The sequence below is a fragment of the Triticum aestivum genome, chromosome 6D (genome assembly GCF_018294505.1).
Source record: "Triticum aestivum cultivar Chinese Spring chromosome 6D, IWGSC CS RefSeq v2.1, whole genome shotgun sequence".
Taxonomy (NCBI): domain Eukaryota; kingdom Viridiplantae; phylum Streptophyta; class Magnoliopsida; order Poales; family Poaceae; genus Triticum; species Triticum aestivum.
The window spans coordinates 12,362,180-12,386,689 of NC_057811.1; the positions used below are offsets into that span (position 1 = coordinate 12,362,180).

The 24,510-nt window shown below is 46.1% G+C and overlaps 2 protein-coding genes across 2 annotated transcripts; both read right to left on the reverse strand.

Annotated features, from left to right (window-relative positions):
- Window positions 1–5,624: 5,624 nt before the first annotated feature.
- On the reverse strand, window positions 5,625–13,616 carry LOC123142313 (uncharacterized). The gene is made up of 6 exons (XM_044561286.1): window positions 13,387–13,616; window positions 13,221–13,298; window positions 13,069–13,133; window positions 11,967–12,972; window positions 9,949–10,071; window positions 5,625–5,684 (listed from the first exon to the last, which is right to left on the reverse strand). The coding sequence occupies exons 3-6, from the start codon at window positions 13,095–13,097 to the stop codon at window positions 5,625–5,627; spliced, it is 1,218 nt and encodes a 405-aa protein (XP_044417221.1). The 5' UTR covers window positions 13,098–13,133; window positions 13,221–13,298; window positions 13,387–13,616.
- Window positions 13,617–22,157: 8,541 nt separating this feature from the next.
- LOC123140756 (uncharacterized) lies at window positions 22,158–23,971 on the reverse strand. The gene is made up of 2 exons (XM_044560041.1): window positions 22,666–23,971; window positions 22,158–22,438 (listed from the first exon to the last, which is right to left on the reverse strand). The coding sequence occupies exons 1-2, from the start codon at window positions 23,948–23,950 to the stop codon at window positions 22,371–22,373; spliced, it is 1,353 nt and encodes a 450-aa protein (XP_044415976.1). The 5' UTR covers window positions 23,951–23,971; the 3' UTR covers window positions 22,158–22,370.
- Window positions 23,972–24,510: the final 539 nt, after the last annotated feature.

Below are 24,510 nucleotides of genomic sequence, written 5' to 3' on the forward strand. Positions count from 1 at the left end.
AAAGAAATCCCTAAACAGTTCGAGTGTAGGTTCCTCTTGCAGATAAGCTTCACAGAATACTTGGAAGTGGCAGATATTGGTAATAGAGTTGGGGCCGATATCTTGAGGGAGCAGCTGAAAATTGGCTAGCACATCTCGGAATTTTTTTGAACCGGGAGGGCTAAAACCTCGTCTGAGATGATCAGCAAACACGATTACTTCTCCATCCTTGGGTGTAGGAGGATTTTCCGGGCCAGGGACCCTCCAGTGGATAACATCTTTGTTGGCTAGGGCGCCCGTCTTAACAAGGTTGTTTAATTGCTCCTCGGTTACTCGAGAGGGAGCCCAATTGCACTCATAAACTTGTTTAGCCATGACAAGGAAAATCTGAAACATGAGTATTACCGGTTTAAGATTTACAGTGGACAACTATACAGCGGTATGAGGATACTAGCATATTGGTAAACCGGAGTCTGGCAATGGAACAGTGTAATGCATTGGCGGTTCAACAGGGGACTAATGGTATCTACCGGGTCATCATTTTTTGTGTGAGGTTAAACCGGCCAATCTGGTATTCAAAGGGTGTAAGAGAAGGAAGAAACAAGTTTCACATCTTGCTATGGTAATTTCAGATCTACCGCGCATGGGAAAAACAAAATATATTCTGACCTAAATTCCAGTGTACTGAAGGTTCACCAAGATGAGATGAGTTGGATATCAAACAGGTGCTGAAACTGCTAAAGCACGAGATCTATGTAGTTTAAACTACTACCGCACGAGACCTATGTGGTTTTTGGATCTAACCCACGGATATAAACAAGGGAAAAGAAGGGCGGCGACGAACACCGATGAACGACGGAAACCCTAAGCGCAGATCTATGGTAAGAGAAAGGGGAGACTTACGGATGCTGTTGAGCAGCGGCAGCGCACGGAGGAGCTCTGGTACGTTCAGGTCGATGCAGCGGCCAAAGTTGGTGCAGCGGTCGAAGGTTGACGGCGGTGGTTGAGGTCGAGGGTTCGGGCGTCGCGAGGATGAAGATGAAGCGAAGAGGCACGAGGGGCAAACTGGAAAGACCCCCTGGCCCTATTTATAAGGAGATAAACGACAGATGCGAAAATCGAGGAGCCGGATTTCTAGATAAGGTAATGCTGTCGCCTCGATTGTCGGAGGCTCGTTAATGACAGGTGACGTCACGGCGGTTTACCAAGATCCTTGAAGATGATGTCATGGCGGTTTACAAGATTGTGTGAAGATGGTGAAGAAGAAATTTTCTCAAGTATTGAGGATTGACATGAACCAATTCAAATCAATCTGGGGCCTAATGTTGGGGATATTACCACTGGGCATAAACCGGCCAGGAGAGGCCGGGTTAACTTCATAAGTAGTTCATCTGTATCTGAAGCCCATTAAGACAGACGGTGAGGCTCCATGAAGGCCCAGGGCCCAAAGCCGGTTTAAGGCGTGTAGACACAAACCGGCATTGAGATGTAAACTTGTGTTGTAAGATATACGTAGCAGAGACCGAGCCGGACACGATTATGAGCCGACCTCGGAGTTTGTAAACCGACGGGCGTCAACCCATATATATAAGGGGACGACCCGGCGGCGGTTCAGGGACAACAGACAACAACTCGAGACTCAGGCAAAGCGTATTCGCTCCCTGGTCATCGAAACCCCATCAATTCCATCACAACTAGACGTAGGCTTTTACCTTCATCGAAGGGGCCGAACTAGTATAAAACTCTCTTGCGTCCCTTGTCCGCTTTAACCCCTTCAAGCTAACCCGTAGTGATGGCTCCACAACTAAGTCCTTTCTCTAGGACATCTGCCGTGACAAAACCACGACAGGAACCCTTCCCCTTCTTACCCGTCCCAACTATTTCATCCCCACTATTTTGGCGCCTCCCTCCCTAAGATTGACGACAGACATGTGTTCTCTCATGAAGCACTTCATTGGTAGATTTTCGATAATAATAATTTCTTGCTTCTACATAATATACTTGATATCAATGAATACGGTTCTTAGGCTAAAATCCTTCCTTTCTTGTACAGCCACAACCTAGACGATCCTTACGAAAAGAGAACGAGTCAGTCATATCATCTTCTTCCCATATCCGATGCTCATCTATCTCTCGTCATGTCTTATCCCTCTTTGGTGCCCCCTACTGCAGCATGGCTTCCTCCCTCCACTCCGCAACTTCGCCTTCCTTGATACGGGATGCGATCATAGGTGCTACAACATCCCTCCATATTGCCCACCACCCTCCTTGGATCGCTGACCTCTTTTGCTCCCTTAGCAGCAAATGTAAGCTTAACCGGGAGCTAATTACTCGTCGGATGTAGGTCGACCTCTCTATGATTGTCATTGTCGTGGTTAGCCACCAGCCAAGCATCTCATCCTCTCCTTTCTTCCGCCCCCTTCTTCCTCCTCTCAACCCCCTTCTTCTTTTTTATGCAAAATCCTTCCCCTTCTTCCTCATCCCAATTACTTCTTTTCCCCTATTTCGTCGCCTCTCGTCTAAGGTTGATAGCAGAGGTGCGTTCACTCCCAAGTCATTCCGTCGGTAGATTTTGATTTTTTCTTGTACGCTCATAGCCCAAACAAACATTATACACACAAAAAGGAAATGAAAGAGTCCCCTTCCTGCCTTTCTTCCACACTTCCATTTCAAAACCCTAAAGAACAGGCTCAATCTCAATTCCATTCCACAGGGGAAACGCCGAAGGCGGTTGCATCGACACCGCTGCAGGACGAAAACGTCTTCACTGAGGTTCTCGTCCGCGTCTCCCCGCAACCATCCTCCATCCCGCCCATGGTGAGGCAAGTCAGATCCTCGAAACTCCCACTAGTAGAAGGTTGTCAACAACATTAGAGGGTTGTCGACGCTCGACAGTAGCCAAAATCAAGGCTATTATTGGCCGGATATAAGGATTGAAACCACTCACCAACCAGCCACTTGCACCACCAAAGAACGCCTCCCACAACCTTTGACGCAGGCCCGCCGCGGCGCAACAAAGGCTAGCGGCGACAATAGTCGGAGGAAGCAAGAGGAGAGACCTGAGTGTGGTAGTGGAATGAGTTCCCCGGCTCGCCCTAGGCATGCGACATGGTAGTCATGGGTTCACCCCATTCCCCTTCTTACTGGACCCAACTATTTCTTTCCCACCATTTTGCTACCTCCATGCCTCATATTGACGACAGAGGTGTATTCACTCGCAAATCACTTCGTCTGTAGATTTTACTCCCTCCGTTCCTAAATATTTGTCTTTTTAGAGATTTCAACAAATGACTATATACGGAGCAAAATGAGTGAATCTATACTCTAAAATATGTCTATATACATCCGTATGTGGTAGTCCATTTGAAATATCTAAAAAGACAAATATTTAGGAATGGAGGAAGTAGATAATAATCATCGCTTGCTTCTACTCCATAATATATATTCGAATTGTTTTTTTTTAGAAGAACAACACGCTTTATTTCATATCATAATGTTTTGGGGAATACAAAGATGGCCCGGAGGACCGTTGAGCCACACATGATGGCCGACATCTAAGGTAGTGGCCATCCTCGCTAAATTATGTGCCTCACTATTACTAGCGCGTTGCTCGTGAACGAACTCACAGCTAAGGAACCTCGACTTAGTCTCATGTATATCATTTAAGATCATGCAATATTCTCCTCGGTGCAAGTGACTTTTCAGGTCGTTAATGACTCTCAGACAGTAGGATGCTATACGCACTTTGGTGACAACCATATCTTCTGCCAAAGCTAGAGCCTCTCTACATGCATAAGCCTCGAGCGTTGCAGGCTCGGTTACTCCCTTGAAGACCAGTGCTGAAGCGCCAAGAAACTGTCCCTCTACGTTGCGGCAGACCACACCCACGGCGCCAATATTTGATGCCTTCGCCACAGCCCTGTCAGCATTCAGTTTGGTCTCTCCTGGTGAAGGCGGTATCCATCGAGGCGCTGATGTACTAGCAGCTCCACTAGTGTTCTTGATCTTTTGCTTCTTGGCTAGCAGTTCTCTCACCTCTTGTAAATAGCGTTCAATGAACAAATGCGTGGACAGTGGACTTTGATATTCCTGCTCGTGAATAGCCTTGCGGCGCACCCACCATATCGCCCATAGGGTGGTAAGAACAACAACAAACCTGTCTTGGCTCAATGTATTACAGAGACCATGCAGCCATAGCTTCGGATCAGACGTCTCATCGCCGTATACATGTAGCAGTGAATCATCATCATCGTCTCGGAGGGACCACACGCTCTTCGACATATTACAGTCTAGGAGGGCATGTCTCCAAGTATCGCATGCAGCTTGGCAGATCGGACATACTGCCTCCTTCGACATGTGGCGGTGTTGTCTCTCTTGGCCAGTCGGCAGGGACGCACGAGCTAGGCGCCATGCAAAAATATGAAGCTTGGCGGGAACTTGGACACCCCAAAGCTTCTTCCAACTGCTCTCCTGCTGAAAAGTGTTTGACGGACCGGTTCCTCCAATAAGCCACTTCTCCCGTCTCATTTTTGTTTGCATGACCATCCTGTAGCAAGAACGAACAGAGAACACTCCAGATTTCTCATACTGCCATGCATAGAAATCACATTGATTTGTGTGGCTGAGCGGGATTTGGCGCACTATCTCGGCATCCATCGGAAGCAAATGTTCAGTCAATGCTTGCTCGTCCCAAGTTCTGTCCACTTGTGATATAAGGTCTGCAACTTTGTCCGGAGGGTTTGGAGAGACTTCACTAATTGGGCGCATGTTATAATCTCTATAGGTAACCAATTATCATTCCAGCCCAAACGGACCTTCCTTCCTGACGGAAAGAAAAAGAGTCCGGCTGCTTCCTGCTCTTTTCCCCACTTCCTTCCTCCACTGGAAAACCCTAGAAAATAGCCTCGAATCCCACAAGGGCGGCGTCGGCGGCGAGATGACCCCCGGCCGTGGCCACCGCGTTTCGCCGGCGGTTGCGGCGGCGCCGCTGGAGGACAACAACGTCCTCGGCGAGGTTCTCGTCCGCCTCCCCCCGGAGCTATCATCCCTCCCGCGCGCATCGCTTGTCTGCAAGCCGTGAGGTCGCCTCGCCGCCTCCGCTGACTTCCGGCGCCGCTGGCGCGACCGCCACGGCCCACGGGAGACCCCCGGTCCTAGGCGTCTCCGATAAGCGCCTGACTTCTCTCCAGTTCATCCCTGCAGACCGCAGCATCCCCGCGGAGCGCTTCTCTCTCCAGGTCTGCACCGCGTGGGACACCTGGTGCGTGCTCGGGTGCCGCCAGGGCCGCGTCCTCATCATGAACTGGACGCTGCGTGAGTTCCTCATCTGCGACCCTATCTCCGGTGAACGCCACCGCGTGTCATTCCCACCGGATCTAGTCGACGGCGGGCACAGCGCCAACGGAGCTCTGCTCTCGGACGACAAGCAGAGCCCACTGAGGCTGGTCCTATTATATGAGGCCCGCGTCTACTCCTTTGAGACCGGCACATGGGGAGACATCATCTCCACTGCTGAGCCATGTCATCTTACCGGTGTCCCCGTCACCGTGGTCGGCAACCGCCTCTACTGTTGGCTGGCAAAGCCGGGCAAATAGCTCCCATGCGACGTCGTTGGTGTGAATTGTCTCTCATGCGACATCGTTGGTTCAAATAGCTCTCATGCGACATCTGCGTTGGAAAAAATAACTGCCGTGCGACACTGCTGCCTAATGCAAAGACACATGTTTAAAACTTGAATCAGGTGAGCGGGACCCATAGCGTGGGACCCACTAACTTATCCAGCTCAGCATTGGTCAGGTGAGCGGGACCCATAGCATGGGACCCACTAACTTATCCAGCTCAGCATTGGTACAAGAGGACACCGAGCCGTGCCCCGAGCCGTGCAGCACCCGAGCCCATCCTCCTCCCCTCCCCGAACGTTGTTGTTCTTCTTCTCCGGCGACGACGCGCAGCAACGCCGTTCCGGGCCGCGACCTAGCAATGTCGAGCTCCGCTTCAGCCTCCCGCCGCTCATGGCCGCGCTATGGCGCAGTGCCCATGACAAGGTGCCCTGCATGCCCACGTACCGCACCCCTGAAGCGGCTAGTCACAACGACCGACAAGAATGGCAACCTTGGGCGGGAATTCGTGAAATGCGAGAGCAAACCAGAGCAAGGAAAGGTGAGATTTTACTTCTCAATATGCCAATTTTGGTTTTTGTCTCCCAATTTCATATTTCCATTTTCATCGGATTTGGGATTTAGGGTTCATCTTTCCGATTTCAGAAATTGAAGCAATGCACCCATTTTGAGTGGCTAGATGAGTACATAGAGCGGATTCAACTGGAGGGTGCATCAGGGGAGCTCGATTTACCGTTGGAGGCGGAGAAGTGGGCAAGTTTGGATCGGGCCCGTCTGGATCTGGGGCCCCTGGATCTGGCAATTCCATTGGGGGCGCCCATTCCATTGGTGCTACTGTGGGGGATGCAGGAGTGACGGCAGAGCTGAAGAAGCTGAACAAGCAGATGAAGAAACTCATCGAATTGCAGAAGCAGGGCAATTTGATGGGGCTGATGGCCGGACTTTTTTATGTTTGTGTAATTGCTCTCGCATTTGTTTATGTGATGATAATTAGTCGTAAGTGAATAGATTGGGCATCATTTGTAATCGTAATGATATGGATGTTTGAATAAAAGTGTTGCGCTGTACGAATTCGGCATGTCTTCTCCACTCTGTTTCGGCCCCGTTTTTTCAGTTCTTCAGTTCGTCATCAGTTTCAGTTTCAGTGGTAGAGGGAGAAAAGGAAAAAAAAGGTTCGTCCACAGTTGCCCGAAAAGGCCAGGCCCATATAGAAGTTAGGCAGGGCCGAATAGAACATATCCAGGCCCATTGATAAAAGAAGTGTAGCTAGTGCAAAAAAAGTGCACACGGTCATTGACATCGATATATCTTTTCGGCTTTAGGTTATTTCACAAATTTTAAGTTTCCTGCAGTCACCTTTTTGAGATAACTCATCTGATAATTATTTGAGCTATTTTTATGCACAAGCTATCGTGTCCGATGGTAGGGCCCCGTGTTGTTTCGCCTAAAACAAAAGGTTGGTTCTAGTTAGCAGTCTAACTTGCAGTCTTTGTGAACCAAAAAAGTTGCAATTGTTTGGTTCTAGTTTATTTCAATCAAGCACCATTTTTAATTTTTTTGATTTGTGCTATGGTGTTTTCAAAGTTTTTACTCGTGTGTTTCAACTGAAAAAGGTTGTGCCCCTCTCAAAAAAAGAAGACATCTAGTGTGCCCCTAGTAGCATCTCCTTACAACATAGAGGGGCATCCCCTTACAACATATAGTGCATAAAACATAAAAGGAAGATAATTAACTAGACACGTGCTAACAACAACTTTTATGATTGGATCATGTTTTAGTGCATTTTTTAGTTCACATGGCCACATAAATAAAATGCAATGGAGAAACTTTAGGCCCGAAAAAACATTAATAGATAGCACGATAGAGGGGCATCGGGTACCCTAGTAGCATCCCCTTAGAGAACATATAGAGGGGCATCCCCTTACAACATATAGTGCATAAAACATGAAAGGAAAATAATTAAAACTAGACATATAGCTAGAAGACACGGGCACACACGCCCCAACCAACACAACACAAGCTAGATAGATAGAAAGACTCGCACTCGAACAACTCCTTGGCCCCTCCTTAGCCGGCGCCCCTCACTCGTCGTTCTCCGGCATCTGGTAGGGGAGGGTGTGCATGCCGTTGGGGTGGGGGAAGATGTGGTGGAAGTTGGTGAAGATGTTGTAGGTGGTGAACGCGATAAACTCGCATCCACACCAGAACACCTGGCCGAGGAGGTGGTGAGCGTCGTAGGGGTTGGTGAAGGTGACGTAGAGGCCGATGACGATGCCGTTGGCGTCGCCATCGTACTGCTCGTGGAGGTGGAACATGGGCGGAGTGCCCGGAGGGAGGTGGCGGTAGCCGGCTTGGAGGAAGAAGCGAGTCAACTCTCTAGGGCCCCTCCACCTTGAGATGGCCCACACCCTCAGGCTATTCTCGACGATGACTCCGGCCGGGTACTCCCTCTCCGGCACGGTGCGAGGGCGACGGTAGGTAGGGCCGTAGAACTGCATGGTGGCTCGAGTGGTGGATTTGGCTCGAAACGAAGAAGCGGAGGAGGCTTGAGAGATGAGTGTGAGAGGGATGAGGAAATGGTGCCCTTTTATAGCCGCGTTGCAGCCGTAGTCAATGTACACGATGCCTTCGATCGTTTTCTCTTCTCCGTTCGTGCTGGCATAAGTAATTGCGGGCATTAATTCAAAAACGGCGGGCAGAGCATCCAAAGAGGCACGGGCGGCACAGGCGAGATGCATCGTTTCGTGGACTTGCATCGGCGGTGACGCCGCGTGGGAAACAGGCCCGTTCATCCGCGCGTGACACTGAAAAAGGAGCTGCACCACCGACGCGTCCGTCCTGTGTCTCAGGTTCAAACATGCATTTGTTAAAATAGCTTAGATGCGACGTACCTATACGCTGCGCCCCTGCCGCTGCTTTACTGCGTCGATGCGTGCATGCAAGCCCGCATGCAAATGGCTAGGCTGTGTCCCAGCGTTCACGAGCACAGAATAGCTAGGCTGCGACGCCGTTGCATGGCATGCATGGGACACGGATGGCCCACATGTCAGTGACCCTCTCGCATGCAGCCCATCCCTCTCGCACGCACGCCAGGCTCTGTCGGGCCCGATCCGCTCGGCCCAACGGTCATTGAGATGCTCCCCCGCTCAACGTTATCTGTTCGTCAGAGAAAAAAAAGGTGGCCAATCAGATTGGAGAATCAGGGCTCCCACGGATCGCCCCCGCGGAATCCTTCTAGAAGGCCTATCCGACGGCCGCAGTTTGGCGTTAGGGTTAGATCGACGGTGGACGTTTGGCGCTAGGGTTACATGGGTTTTGGAGGCAGTCAACGGGGTTTTGAAAGGTTTGACCGAACATTCAAATGTGTATAAATAATTCAAAAAAAATCTAAAAAATGAAAAACCTGCGCATATAGTCTTGTTATGTTACATAGTTATGATATAAAATGATAAACTTGATCTAATGATCTTTGCATGAAAAAACCTTCACAAATTGGACTATCTCGACTGAGGTTGCATAGAGTTCAAAGGAGTGAGAAGAGGGTTTGAGGTTTTGAAAATGCAAAAAATCAAAAACCTCACCTTAGCTTCATTTTGGAGTGACTAAGGAGGATCTGAAGTTATTTTTGCATTTTAAATTTTTAAACTTGTTTTATTGCTGACTTTGTATTAAAGGGTGTTTTTTCAAAAATAAATTAATAATATGAATACTTATTCAAAAAAAGGTGAGACTTCGTATTGATCCTATATAGGTATAATATAAGCTAAGAAAATCTTTTTGGGTGATTTTGAGAAGGTCGAAAAAAACTTGCTTAGAAATGGGGTCGTTTTCCCTTACTTTGGAGCCTGTTTGGACAACATTTTCAGTGACTATGAGTTGGACTTCACAAAAAGGGTTGGATTTATGAACTAAAGTGCATAGTAGTACATAAAACAATGCAACATCACAGAACAAACAAATGAACTCCAAAAATATTGGAGATAGGTTCAAATTTGAATGTCGGTTCAAATTTGAATTTTATTTCAAGTCAAATCAACATCATAGCACATAAGTTTTCACATGAAAGAACATAAGTTTTCACATCAAATGACAACAAACTTAAGTTTTCACATCAAATTTGAATGATTTCGACTCTATTTCTTTTGCTTCTTTCTACCACTCGTTTTCTTCTCCTTTTTTCCACCGTTTGGTTCCACGGCGCATAGTTTGTTGATGCTGATGCTCTTGCTTTTTGGCCCTTGGTTTTCTTGCCAACTCCACTAGGCCCCCTCAACTTTTGCACCTGACCATGTCCCACTTCTTCAGTTTGCACTTCTGCAGATTGAGTAGATGGCACACATTGTTCAACTACTTCAGTTTGCAACTCAACACTTGGCAGCACAACCTCCAAACATGGCAACACAGCTGTCAAAGCAGATTCGCATGGCAGCACAACAGTTGCTTCATCTGCAACAGTTTCAGATTGCCCTAGCGCCTGCAAAACAGATTTAGTATGTATCACATCGTCCAAAACAGAAACACTTAGCTCATGTTCAGCAGTAACAGTTTCAGTTTGCTCCATATCTTTGTCACCAAACATTATCTGCTTAGTGCTCTTCCTTCTAAAGCCATTGAGTCTTGCTTTTTTCACTGGCCAGCATTGTTCAACAACAAGAGGTGGGGCTTTTTCTGCACGCTTCCTCCTAAAAAATAAAGCATTTCACTTGGTTAGATACTAGAACAAGTAGCAAAATCAAAAACTTGCAAAAACAGTAACATAAACATACTTTGGCCTCTGAGGAGTGTAGATGCATTTGGATGAACCAATTCTGTGCCCAAGTACCTCACACAACTTGCACCTATTTTTGTTACCTTTTTGAGCCCTTTTGGGCTTATCATTCTTTTCCTTTTCCTTTTCACCCTTCTTACTACAACCACCTTTCTCAAACCAAGCTTTGAATCTGCTCTGTTTTGGCCTCCCAGCCTTTCTTCTAGTGACAGGGGGACACAAGGTAAATTCTATTTCCACCTCAGGCCACTGAGATTGGTCAGTCAGTGCAGGAATTGGACTTGCATATGCAGCTTTGAATTTTTGTACTGAATAATACTCATGCAAATATGGGTGCATATTTAACCTGGGTTTAGATGCCAAAAAAGTATGGAATGCTCACATGGTTTTCCAGTGTGTTGCCACTCTTGGCAAGTGCACTCATGCAACTCAGTATTTACCACATGCCTCTTGCCACTCTTTGTATCTCTAACTTCAGCACCCCACAAGGAAGATTTCTCAACAGATAGATGTGAAAGATTTCTACTCCTGTTGACCACCTGTTGTACCACTGCTGGAAGCTTGTCCCCTTCCAAAATATTAGCAATTTTTCCTCTCAACTCCCACAAACGCATGATCATGATCCTTATTTGGTCCACCATGTCATGCACAGGCAAGTCTTTCAAATCCTTCACTTTGTTGTTAAAACTTTCTGCCAAGTTGTTATTGATATGATCACATTTTATGGCAGTATTAAAACCTGATCTATACCACAACAGAGAATGGTGGGTGTTCAACCATGAAGCAAATTCATTATCACTACATGATGCCAATATCTTACCAAGGTGATAGGAATGTGTCTGTCTGGTGTAGGATCTTGCTGCTGGCCACATGCGCCCAAATTCATCTCCTCTGAATTTTTTTATCAGATTCATCCACATATGTCCAAAGCACTCCCTCTGCTCAGCATGGGGGAAAACATTTTTTACTGCATTTTCCAACCCTTTACATGCATCTGTGTGGATGGCCAAAGGAGAAACTGGCCCTATGCATCTTTTCAGTTGCATCATGAACCATATCCATGATGCCTCTGTCTCTGATTGAAACATTCCTATTGCAATTGGGAACATCCAGTTGTGTCCATCTAGAGCATTGCATGCAGCCAACTGACCATTCCACTTTCCAGTCAAAAAAGATGAGTCTATGCTCAAATATGGACGACAACCTGCTTTGAATCCATCTATGCAAGGCTTCAAACACATAAAAAACTTGCTGAATAAAACCTTGCCATCCTCTGTTACCTCTGTATCTATCTCCACCACACTTCCAGGTGACCTCTTCTCCACCTCTGCTTTAAAACTATACAACATCCTAAATGTATTTGCCCAGTCACCATACAATGATTTCATGGCCCTTTGTTTTGCTTTCCACACTGTGGTATATTGCAGCTGGATGGGGTACAGCTTCTCCAAGTCAACTTTAAGCCTCTTTGCAGTAGTGTTTGGAGTCTTGGCTAAAATAGGAGTAATCTTCTCTGTAACCCAAAGCTGTGATGTCATCTTTGAAACTCTCTGTGAAGTGGTCATACATGTATGCTGGTGTGGTATTTGATTTACCCTTACTGTACTTCCATCAGGTTGTAGTCTGGCAGACAAGTACCATTTGCAAGGATTGCCACCACCATCATAACCTTTGCACCGAGCATAAAATTTCTTTCGATCAGTCCACATAGTCTTGGCATCAAACTCTTTTTTCACTGCATAGGTCCTGAAAGACATCCTAAACTCCTTCATGCTTGGCCACAACTTTCCCACCTCAATAACTGGGTTCTCTTTGTCATACAAACAAACCAGCTCATTATCATCTGCATCATCCACATCATCTGCAGCCTCTCTCATCAGCTCTTCTTCATCCTCATTTGCATTTCTAGGGCCTGTGTTACCATCAGCAGGCAAAGAACTGTCATCCTTCTCCTTATCTTTGTCATCAACTTGAATGCCAAACATTTCGGCCATATCAATGTCAGATATTGGTGTAATGACCAAATCTGTTTTTTCATTCAACTCTACTACATTCCAGTCAACAACAATCTTCCTAGCACCATGGGTTCCCTCCTCTCCATCTGCATCAATCCCTGTATCTTCAGCTACTACAGTCGGTTCAGTCAACAATGCCAACATCTTCTTTTGTGAAACCCACTCATCATCTTCCACCTGTGCAGCCATCTTTGATGGCACATAACCAACTCTGGAATGAGTTTGCAGATCAATTAGCTCTGCATAAAATGTTACTTGTTTGCTTGCCCACCCTTCTTGCTGATCAATTTCAGCAACCATGGATTCTCCATCTTCAATTCTCACATATTCACCATTATAGTTATCGAAACGTTGCAGAGATACCTCTTGTTCTGGACCCCAAACAATACTCTCCCCAATTCTCTCCACCAAATTGCCCACGGCCTTCTCCTTCATGCTCTCCAATTCCTGGGGATCAACATCTGCAAATTCGACATCCAACCTCACGGTGGTATCTCTATCAATGTCTTGGACACTGCCATCACTGAGCTTGGCTTTACAGGGAAAAAATTCCACTATAATTGCGAATGTGGTGGCAGAACCTGAACCTCCCCTGTTTTGTCAATGGCAGGCAGCGGCGGCAGTGTAAGCGACAGTCACTACCAAATCGAGTTCGATAACAGCTAAAAGAGAAAGAGGGCGGCATTACCGATTTGAAGCACTGTCTCCTCGCTCCATCTCATTCAGCCCCCGCGCTCCTATCCAATCGAGATTCTAAAACGCCAAGAAACAGGGGCAGCATGAGGCCACAGATTTATCCAAAATTCTGGGGAATGGGACTAGAGTTTGGAAAATACTCACTCGCAATAGCCGCTGCCGAGAAAGGTGCTCCACCACCGGGCCGCGGAGAAGAAACAGCCCCCGGATCCAATCGAGATTCTAAATTGCCAAGAAACAGAGGGGCAGCATGAGGCCACAGATCCCCCAAAATTCTGGGGAGTGGGACCAGGGTTTCGAAAAGACTCACTCGCAATAGCTCTGCCGCTGCCGAGAAATGCGCTCCACCACCGCGGAGAAGAAACCGCTGCCTCTGCCGGAGAAGATGCTTACGGCGGCGCCGCTCGCCCAGTCCAGCACGGTCGAGTCGAGCACGGTCACACAGTCACCGGTCGAGTCGTGGACAGTTGACTCTTGACTACGTGGCCCTAGGTGGACCCCACCAGTCAGAGCACATAACCCCCAGTGTCCAAACCAAACCTCAGCCTAACTAACAGGCAACTAACCGCGTAATCGGGTTGTCTTGCTTGAGCTATTTCTGCGCTGGGAAACGTCGCATGAGAGCCATTACAACCAACGACGTCGCATGAGAGACAATTCAACTCAACGATGTCGCATGGGAGCTATTTGCCCGGCAAAGCCTTGGTATAGATTTCTAGAGTTAAATCTGGAAAGCCAGAGCCTAGCTCTGATTACAAGCCCTCCCTATGCGAATATCAGCAGCGGCAACAGCCAGATCATCCCAGGGGAGGATGGCGCTGTTGGCCTCGCCCTATTGTTGTACCCTACCATCGAAATGTGGAACCGCAACATTGATTCTCACGGTGTTGCGACATGGGTGCTGCGCAAGACCGTTGTCATGGACAACTTCGTTGATCTGACATCTTCGTGGGCGGCTTGGAACTCACTAGTTATCGGGTATGCCGAGGATGCGAATGCGATTCTTATATCGGTGTTCAAAGAGAGGTACATCCGTGTCTTTACAGTTCAACTTGAGTCAATGAAATGCAACAGGCTTCATGGACACCTTCTCGACAATTTGTATTATCCGTTCGCCGGTTTCTATAACGCAGGTAATTTACTTATCTTAACATTGAAGGAGTCACATCGATCCTTTTTTTTTCCGTGCATGGTAATTTCATGGATACCTTTGATGTGATATTTTCCCCCTTTGATGTGATTTTTCTCTGTGTCATAATTTAATTATTTCTCTTTAAATTTATCATCCTATTTTGAGTAATTTATTATATCATATCGTAGATGTGAAGGTTTATATACTTCTATAACTATATGATTAACATTCTTGCTCATGTGAACAATGATGGGGGTGCTGGTGGAGCAGAAGCGTAATGGCTAGTGCGTCATGGTAATCCTCAAGCCACCTGGGCCGGGTTTCCCCAACTACTTCAAATGCAAATCTTATTAAGGTTCCGGTCTCGTGTTTGTTTATTGTTGGCTTTTGGACCCTGCTTGGGTGAACTTTTGTAAAACTGTTTGTATGTGCACTTTGTGTTGTCTATGTGTTTGAACTTAGGCTGGGAGCAGTGGCGGACCTAGGAAAAAAATGGAGGGTGTGCACACTTCAAAAAAATCTGCCTAGTCTAAGTGTCATATCATGTATGGCAAAAGAATAACACAAATAGCTCAATCAAGTCTCACAATATTATGTTTTAGAAAATAATTTCAAATTTGCGAAATTACAATACAAATAGTCTTACATGAAAGATACACAAGAATAACTTCGGTTTGCCCTTCAGCTGCAACCTTCTTTATTTGACCTCATGTTTTCAACAAAATGGAGATAATACTACCAATCGGACGTGGTGTTTCTGCGCTCGAGCGCGAATGCACTCTATATATGGGCGGTTGAGTACCGTCTCGGGATTTGATGCATTAAATAGGCATGGAAGATTCACGAGCGTCTGTAAATATTGAAAAGAAGAGATACACTTGAGCTAGGACCAGTACGGAGATGCAGGAACGGCGGACGTGGACGGCAGGAAGTATCAAATCTCGTTATACCTAGCTTTTTTCCCCTCTCGCAGGGCAATTAGGGAAAGCCTTCCCCCCCTCGATTCACCAGCGAGTACGTGGATTCGCCTTCTCTCCGCCTGCCGCTCCGGAGGCCGGTGGCAGGGAGGGGATTTCTGATGTGTCGAATCCGGCTAGTAGATAGGTAGGATTTTAGTCCTCGCAGGGGCGGCGTTCAGACGAATGATGGCGTTTCTTCTTCGAGTCAGTCTTCCGGGCTCCAATCCTCCTCAACTTCGTTCGTTGGGACGGATTAGACGGAGCTCCGGCGTAGATTCCTGCCAGCTCCTCGGGGGAGACTTCCTGGCACGTGCACGAAGACTTCCCTGCTGTCATCGACAAGATCAGGCCGTCTCCGGTAGGGGAGCGACGACAGTGGCGCGTCGGCGGCACTGGTCGTTCGGTGGTCCATGGATCTCGATGTAATTTTTATTATGCTTGAGGTGTTTTGTACTTCCAGTGAACCTTTATAGTTGATTTGATCCTTTTCGCAAAAAGAAAAACGTTGAAAATAGCACATGATAGGTCGAAGTTGTCTCAAGAAATAACCGGGCAGACCGAAGAGTCCTAATTTTTTTTTCGTTTTTTCTGTTTGCAATCTACACGAGTCGCTGCTAGGGTTGATTTTTTTTGGCAACATTGATCGATGGAATTGATCAAGCTAGCTTCTACCGGGCTCATGTATGTGTACAGGAGTCTTTAGCTGGACACACACGTAGTGCTGCTAGTAGAAAAAAAGTCGAGCTGCTTCTACGGTTTGCTAGGTTCGCATGTACGTGTACAGCTTCAGATGAATTAGTTCTAGTACTGTAAAACCAATAAAATCAGAAAAAGATGGCATATAGTGAAAAAATCTGTAAAATGCTGGGTGTGCCACGGCACACCCGGCACACCCTCTGGGTCCGCCAATGGCTGGGAGCATCCTGTTTGGAACATTTGTGGTGTATAATTTAACCTGAGTGAATGTTGTATGGGTAAAGTAATGATTTTACTGTATCATATCACCTTGCCATAAGGGTTGACATGCATCCTATATATAGAACCGTTGCGAAAGATAACGGTAGCCGAAGAGCAACTTCATGCTAGGATGATGCCTTCTTTTAAGAAAAAAGGAAAACAAGGTTGTGAGTATGATATCTCTGGTACTTGCTCTATTTCGATGTTTTTTGACTTTTTTTTAGAGTCAGATTTTGGTTTCACCGCAGGATAAACCTTCTGGATATTTACATTCACATATCTTGATTTACAACTTATGTCTACAATAAATTACATGGGGAGGTCAGAATTGCACCATATTACAAAGGCGTAATGCAGTTTTACAGCTGGCAGCTTCTGAAGGTTCAAACTCTGAGTTGTCTTTCATGTATTTTCTCTTATCGAAGTACTATTTTACGTTATATTGTTAGAAGCTGCAGTACCTGAGCCATTTATTCTTGCTCTCTTTATTTTTTCAGAAAAAGGAGGATTTCTTTGTGGTGGATCCTTTGCTGCCTGTATCAATATATGAAGTTGACTCCTGGACAAACTATTATCTACTATGGAGCTTCAGTGAAAAATGGGACGCATACTCTGAACAGCTTCGTTCTTTAATCCCAGTGCATGTAGTATATGAATGAATTATTCTCATAGAAGATGATGAGCTGAATTGCTTTCACTTGTGAGTGACATTGTTAGTTTTTGTCACATATGGTTACCATGGACAGGAATGATGGATACAGTTAGAAGTGAAGCCTGCCTCAACATGGTCAGTGTCCCATCTTTATTATTCCAAATCTGAATAATTCTAAGCCGTCCGTCAAGACGGGCTCAATACTTATGTCTTCTTTTTATCCTTCTCCTCCATGTATGCTTTTTTCGCTCATCCAAATGCAATTTTACCTAATATTGCTGAATTTGCTGGAATGACCCTACTTCAATTATTCAGGCACAATTTTCCTTATTGTGAAGTTAATATGTGCTGATCTTTTTCTTATTTCTCGTGCATTTGTGACTAAAGAGATTGGTCGCTCCACAGGCATTGTTAGAGCATGAAGTACTGTCCAGCCAGTCGAAGCAATCTCCAGTTCCGTTTGATCTGCATTTGTTTTGGCTCATATTACAGGGGATAAACTTGGTTGATGAAAATGTGCCGTTTGACTCATATCAAGGGTGAACTGGATTCCCTACCAGCAGCTTTTAAAATGAAAAAAAAATCCCAAAAAAGAACAACATAAAAATATTCATTTTTCTATATGCTTGTAAACTTTATGAGCCAGTTTTACACTTGCTAACAAAACAACAGGAAAATAAAGCAAGCCTCTCACTGGGAGATGGCTGGACTCAGCCTCTCCCTTTTGTAGTGCCTTCCCTCTCCCTGGTTTCTAGTTTCATTTTGCACAGGACACCCACTGTAGTGCATTGGTTGGACCTTTTGGGAAATTGTAGTATGATCATAGATTAAGATCGCGGGAGAAACTTGAGCTCCCGCCCCTGTCCATCCGCGACCGGTGAAGGGCAATGCGAAGCGTGACTTCCGTCGTCTGGGGCGGAGGAGCTGGAGTCCTCCTTGACGAGTGCCACCCAGTCGATTGGGTCGGATTCCTTGCTGGATCTGCTGCTGGAGCAGGCCAGGGTGGAGGGGAGGGGACGAGAGGGGAGGAGATGGGCAGTGAAGACGGAGCGGTCGAGAAGAGCAAGGACTTTAACTAGGGTTTGGTCCAGGTTGGGTATTTGTGGGGACAAGGTGGGTCAGCGTGGGCTGGATCCGACTTGGCGGACGGGTCCGGACATGTCCGGTCCACTGCAGATCCGTTCCAGATATGGGCTGGGTTTGCGGAGTGCCGGTTAGCCCGGACATTTGGGCTGACTATGTGAGGTTCGGTTGAGTGGCAATTTGCTGTCTGGGCAGTCCGCCCGAACGTTTGCGGACGATATGAGGGCTCCGGTTTTAGATGCTCCAATCAGGCCAGTGCATTTCCTTGTTTCCTTCAGCCTTGTTTCTTCAGATTTACTTGTTTTCCTTACTATGTCTCTATGATTTTGGTGCACGGGAGCGCAGGATGACTGTTAATCCTTGGTTGCTTGGCATGACAAGAAGCCAAAATCTGTAGTTGGTCTACAAGCATCTAAGCCAAAATCTATTATGAAGGTGAGCGCCATCATCGGCAGAATAAACCCTCTTTAATCAATTGCTTCCTGGATTGTCTTAATGAATGAACATACCTGGAGAAATTCTCCAACATTCTCTAACTAGCCAAGGTTTGGAGGTAAACAAAAGCTACTCTATTTCATAATAACTGCTGCTGGTGAAGGCTGCAATTCCCTCATGGCTGCTGTCACATTCTGTCATTTTTTTTGTGCTTATAAATGTGCCCAACCGACATACTGCCTTGAGCACTGTAGTACATCTCTCCGTCTGCATGGTCCAGTAAAATTTATACCTTCGTGAGCCACCAACGCAGTCAAGTTTGTTCTACCATTTTTTTTCCTCTGTGGGAATAGGTTTGTATCAGGGTGCTAATACGGACCAATCTGTTTATTTGGCTGAGACGGTTGAAGATATCCACGGATGATTTGAAGTGAAGACGATCTTCCAAGAATTAGCGATGATCAGAGATCATGGGCGTCCAAAGGAAATACTGCTTGCTTTCTCTAACAAGTATTAATCATATTTGTAATGCTCTTTATTTGAACTTTATTGTTGTAATTAATACTATTGATGATGGATGCATGAGAAGTAGTGGTCGTGCTGAAAAATATACCGAGAACTTGAGTGAAGGAACAGCCAACTGGCCGCTAAGATGCCCAATTGTAATACGGACCATCCACCAGCCCGAACCATCCACCGAATCCCATGTCAGCTGGCCCAAACGATTCCCTTTGCAAATTTTTTAAAAGTGAAAAAAAAAACAAAAACAAAGAAGAAAACACAAATGAAAAACTGAGAAAAAACTGTACAATAAAAATGCCACAAAAATCTAGAAATTGCGATCAATTGTTATAATTGTGGAGGCTACCACACAGTATTAAAAAGGTGAAAAAACATGAAAACAATGAAGAAAACCCAACTGAAAACTGAGAAAAAAGTGTACAACAAAAATGCCAATTTTTTTTAGAAATTGCCATCAATTGTTATAATTGTGGAGGCTACCACACAGTACCAAAAATGCCACTAAGTTTTCAAACAAGCAATCAAGGCTCAACAAAACCACCTTAACATCGCTGATGCATGACACGATCCTTGATAAAACAACACCGTTATAAAATAGAAGCTGATCATCTCTGGATATTCAGGAATCGCCAGATTCCTGAGTATCATCAGGCATGATAATTAAGAGTTGCCTATTTGAACCTTCAGAAGCTGTGAATAGTCAAACTGTGTACCGTAGCATATCCAACACTAACATCCTAACCTCCCCATGTAATCAGGAGGAAATTATGACTGAATCTTTCAAGATCACATAACTTATTACCCTGAAAATAGCTAACACATGACACACCATCTGATTATTCATAACTGTTTTCAACTAACCATATGAAGTGTATTACTAATTACTCCTGGACTCCTAGTAAAGGACTTGGTTCAAGTAAGCCCTGCAACATGGTTATGATATATTTATTGGTGCAGTAAAAAATGTAGATAGAAGCAATGGTGTCCCCTTTAGAGCACTGTATATTTACCTTCATAAGGTGTGATATTCCCCTAAAAGAAAGGTGTGATATTAACCATGAACGTGATCTTTCGCTACACCCGTTATCTTTAAAAACACAATGGATATTTATAGAATCTATGTGAACCTTTGCAGTAAAATGATATGATAGAACAAATTAATTAAATCAAAATAGTTTGCTATATCTTTCATACAGTAAAATCATTCTTTACTGATACAACATTCACTCAAGTTTGACTATACAACAAATTTCCAAACAGGACGCTCCCAACCTTACTTCAAACACATACCCGCAACACAAGTACACACAGCCAGTTTAAAAGAAATTCAGACCTTGCCGCACAACACAAGGCTTTAGAAGCCAACACCAAAACAAACATGCATGAGACATTACAACTGTTACAACAAATGCGGCCGAGGGGAAAAGAGCCGCCTCTCAGCGTTGAATTTAATGTAATTGCGGAGACTCGAACGGGTGTAGCTTGACTTGTAGCATGATGCGCTAGTCATTACGCTTGTTGTACAGCAGCAGCCCGATCATTGTCCAAACGAGCAAGAAGTCGAAGCGCCGCTGGGCCTGGTAACCATATATAGCCATAGAAAGTATGTGAACATTCACAACAATCATAGGTTGCAACAAATCAGTCGGACATATAATCCGTCCGCCCCCCTAAATTATCAGAACAGCTTCGCATTGAGCATTGACCACAGCACATGATTTTTCTTTGTTCCTTTGGATGTGTCACAGCTCCCAACATACAAGCAGTCAAGCACGCTGAGAAGTAAGCTGTTGTACACAATCAGCTCAAATACTGGGCGGTTTGAACTGTCGTAGAGGTACACATGCATTCTACCTTGTCTACCGTGTTCTGCTGCTGTGAACAGAGAGTGGTATGTGTTTATTGCTTTGTTTTGAACACCTTCCAAACTACTGGAATTTTTCCATTTGAAGGAATGAAATGAATCATATCTTTTTTATATAAATTAAATAGTTACTGCTTTTTTATGGGCCAAGCAGGAGCATTGCTATTTCATTAATAGGGGGGGGGGGGGTGAACTTCACAATTGCTGCAGAATGCAAGGAAAAGAGAAAAAAAAAGAGGAAAAACAGCATGCAGGACAACCTGCACCACGACAGCTCAGGAGACTACTCCCACGCCTCTAGCAGGAGGCCAGTATCCTCCCTAACCAAATTTGGCAGTCTTGCCATCGAAAATTTTGCGGTGCACGAATAACCAAACATTTTGTGATACAATCCATGTACGATGGAGGATCCAATGTTGTGCTGTATTTTTTGTTTCACCCCAAGAACTGTTCGATGTGCTGTGTTTCTACAAGAATCGTACATAAAGTATCATATGCATGGCAGGACGCTGGGAAAAAAAAGGCATCCTCCTTTTCCAAAGAAAAAAATTAATGCACAACTGAGCTACTGGAACATCAAGATTTCTGCGAGATCCAGCAATATTAGCTAAAAGGGCATTTCAGCGGAAAAAAAATAACAAGAAAGACACACTAAGTCTTTCCAACTATAGGCTCAACAAAACCACCTTAACACTGGCTAGTGTGTGACATGATCCTAAATAAAAACAACACCCTTTTCAAATTGAATCTCAGTTTTCCGGGTGTTCAAGAATAAGCAGATTCCTGAGTATCATCAAGGATCAGAATTAAGATCTTCTATTTGAACCTTCAGGAGGGGCCAACTGGCAAACTGTGTCCCGTAGCATATCCGGCACACTAGTACTGTAGCATATCCGGCACGGATCTCTCTGCCTTCGTAACCTGTGGGTATTCTAACATTCTAACCTCCCTGTGTAATCTGAAGGAACTTATGACTGAATCTTTGAAGATCGCCAAACTTATTACCCTGACATAACCTAATGTACAGCACATCATCTGATTCTTCTTTATGACTATTTTTCAACTTAGCCATATGAATTGTATTACTAATTACAGCTAGACTCCTAGTATAACATAAAAGACTTGGTTCAGGTAAGCCAGCAACATGTTATGTCATATTTATGGGTACAATAAAAAGAAGGTAGACAGAAGCAATGGTGTCCCCCTGAAAGCATTCTATATTTAGCTTTAACCGTGGATGTGCTTTTTAACTACACGGTATCTTTAAACAAAACAATTTCTATTTATATAATGTATGTGAATTTTTGAGCAAAATGATATGGTAGAAGAGATTAATTAAAATAGTTTGCTATCTTTCATACAGTAAATTCATTATTCTATCCATACTACTCTACTTCCACTATCATAAGATAATGTGACAAGTTTACAATAAATGTTACAAACAGGACACTCCCAACCTGAGTTCAAACACATACCCTCAACACAAAGTACACACACGGCCAGTTTAACAGAAAGTCACAACTTTCACAACACAAGGCTCCAAAGGCCAAGAACAAAACAAACATCAGACATGATAACTATTGCAACAAATGCGACCAAGGGGGGAAGAGCCGCCTCTCAGCGTTGCATATAAAGTAATCGGGGAGACTCGAACCTAGGTAGCTTGACTGGTACCATGATGGACCGTCCATTACGCTTGTGGTACAGCAGCATCCCGATCACTGTCTAGACGACCAAGAAGTTTGAGCGCTGTCGGGCCTGGTAATCGTATAGCCATAGAAAGTATGTGAACATTCACACAAGTTAGTCAACATAATTTTCTATCTTTCAGGGCAAATAAGGAGAAAATATAACACAAAAACAACATGCTATTCATTTATCGATTAACTAAAGAGGAAAAGAATAATAAAGTCATTCATAAACATTTTAAGGCTAAAAAACATGTGCATTCTGGCCACTAATGTAATGTAAGGATAAGCAATTACCGGCATAGAAATTTGCATAAGGGTGATAGGAATTTTCCATAAAGCTTCCATGTAGTTTCTTGCACTGCATTAAGTCGAGTTGAACCAGGAAGACATAAACGTCGCCATTCTGCACCCAGGGGAATGTGTGCACCGATATAATAACCGCATCCGCATCCTCAGTGTACCCCAGAATAGTCGATTTCCCTGCCTCCATGCTAGACGGCAGAGCAAGCTTGCCACGCATGTCAACTGTCTTCCGCAGCACCCATGTCGCGACACCCCGATCACTGAGCTTACGGTCCCACATTTGCATGCTAGGGTACGAGAATACGACGAGTCCAACACTGCCATCCTCTCCATTGATGATCCGGCTCCGGCAGCTGTGGATGTTCTCAATGGAAGGCTTGGTGATCACACCTAGGCTCTTGGTTTCCATATTGAATTCCAGTATACCATGGTCACGCTCAGTGAGCCACCAGTAGAGCCTTTTGCCAATAAGTGTACAGGGGAGATGGCCAACAGCACATGGTCTCGCTGCAGCAACGAGTTGTCCCCACTCGCCGGTCTCCGAGGAGTAGACGCGGGCCGCGGTAACTCCTGCGCCGTCATTGGCAGAAAAGCCTACCAAGACCAACTGAAATGCGCTGGACCGGAGCTGCTCGTCGCCGATCAAAGCTCCGTTGGCGTTGTACGCGTGCTGGTCGAAATCCGGTGGAAACGCCACAATGCAGTGGTCGCCGGAAACGGGATCAAACACCACGAGCTCACACCGCGTCCGGTTGATGATGAGGACGCGCCCATGGCGGCAGCCGAGCACGCCCCAGTGGTCATTGGTGGCCTCGTCGGCGCAGACCTGGAGCGAGAACCTCTCCGCGGGGATGCGATCTGGAGAGTCCAGGGCAGGGATGAAGAGGAGCTTCTTCCCGTCCCTCTCGAATGCGCCCAGGACAGGGGGCCTGCCGTGGTGATTGCGCAAGCGCCGGCGGAAGGCAGCGGATGCGGCGAGGTGACCCCAGCGCTTGGAGACGATGGAGGCGTGCAGGATCAAGGACGGCTGCGGGGGGAGACGTGCGAGGATCTCGGCGAGGAGGTCGTCTTTGCCCAGCACCTCCGTCGCCGGCGAGATGAGGCCGGGCGTCGTCTCGTCGTCGCCTTCATCGCTCGCGTGGAGTGGGGAAATTGTCAGCTTCGAGGAGAAGTGGTGGAGAGGCAAGTACGGGGCCAGAGAGACCGGCGTGGGGCGGGGGCGGAGGGGCAGGCCCAGGCGGTGGAGGACGGCCGCAGTCTCGCCGCCGGCGTCCATCGGGCAGAATTGTGATCTGGATTCTGGAATGCGTTTCCTTGTAACGGAAAGGGGAGAAGAGGAAACAAGTCTACCTAGCCCCCTGGAGTTTCCCAAGCTGGCCAATTTAGACCCTGAGGTTTAAAACCGGCTACTTAACCCCCTGGTCTTTCCAAAACCTTGTGAATCACCCCCGGCCTCATGCGCCCTCCGCTGCACGTCGCGCACATTACATGGATGCCCGACATCAGCACGAAGCTTGCCATGGCCATTCTTCTGATTCTAAGCTTCTCGGTGGTGAGCCTCACCGTCTCCTAGTTGTCGTGCGGCCTGCACTACTCCAACGACGTCTTGCACACCTCGAAGTTGATTATGCATGGAGCGCGTCGGTGAACCTGCAGCTCTGACCCAGTTTGTAACCGTGGATCTCATCAGCGGGTTCCAGCCTTTCATTACGTCACAGCGATCCATGACGTCAAACACGAGCCTTGCGGGGATGAACTTCTCGCCGTCATTCTCCCTCACCACCGTGTTGGCCTACCAGGCTGCCAAAATTGTGTTCACCAGCTTGCATGGTGAGT

Coding starts and splice junctions, on each gene's coding strand:
- LOC123142313 (XM_044561286.1), bottom strand. CDS start 13,097: ATGGAGCGAGGAGACAGTGCTTCAAATCG. Junction 10,072..11,966: donor TACAACCTGATGGAAGTACA/GTAAGGGTAAAT, acceptor TCTGTTTTGCAG/GCGCTAGGGCAATCTGAAAC. Junction 5,685..9,948: donor GTGTTGAGTTGCAAACTGAA/GTAGTTGAACAA, acceptor TCTTTGCATTAG/GCAGCAGTGTCGCACGGCAG.
- LOC123140756 (XM_044560041.1), bottom strand. CDS start 23,950: ATGGACGCCGGCGGCGAGACTGCGGCCGTCCTCCACCGCCTGGGCCTG. Junction 22,439..22,665: donor TTATGCAAATTTCTATGCCG/GTAATTGCTTAT, acceptor TACGATTACCAG/GCCCGACAGCGCTCAAACTT.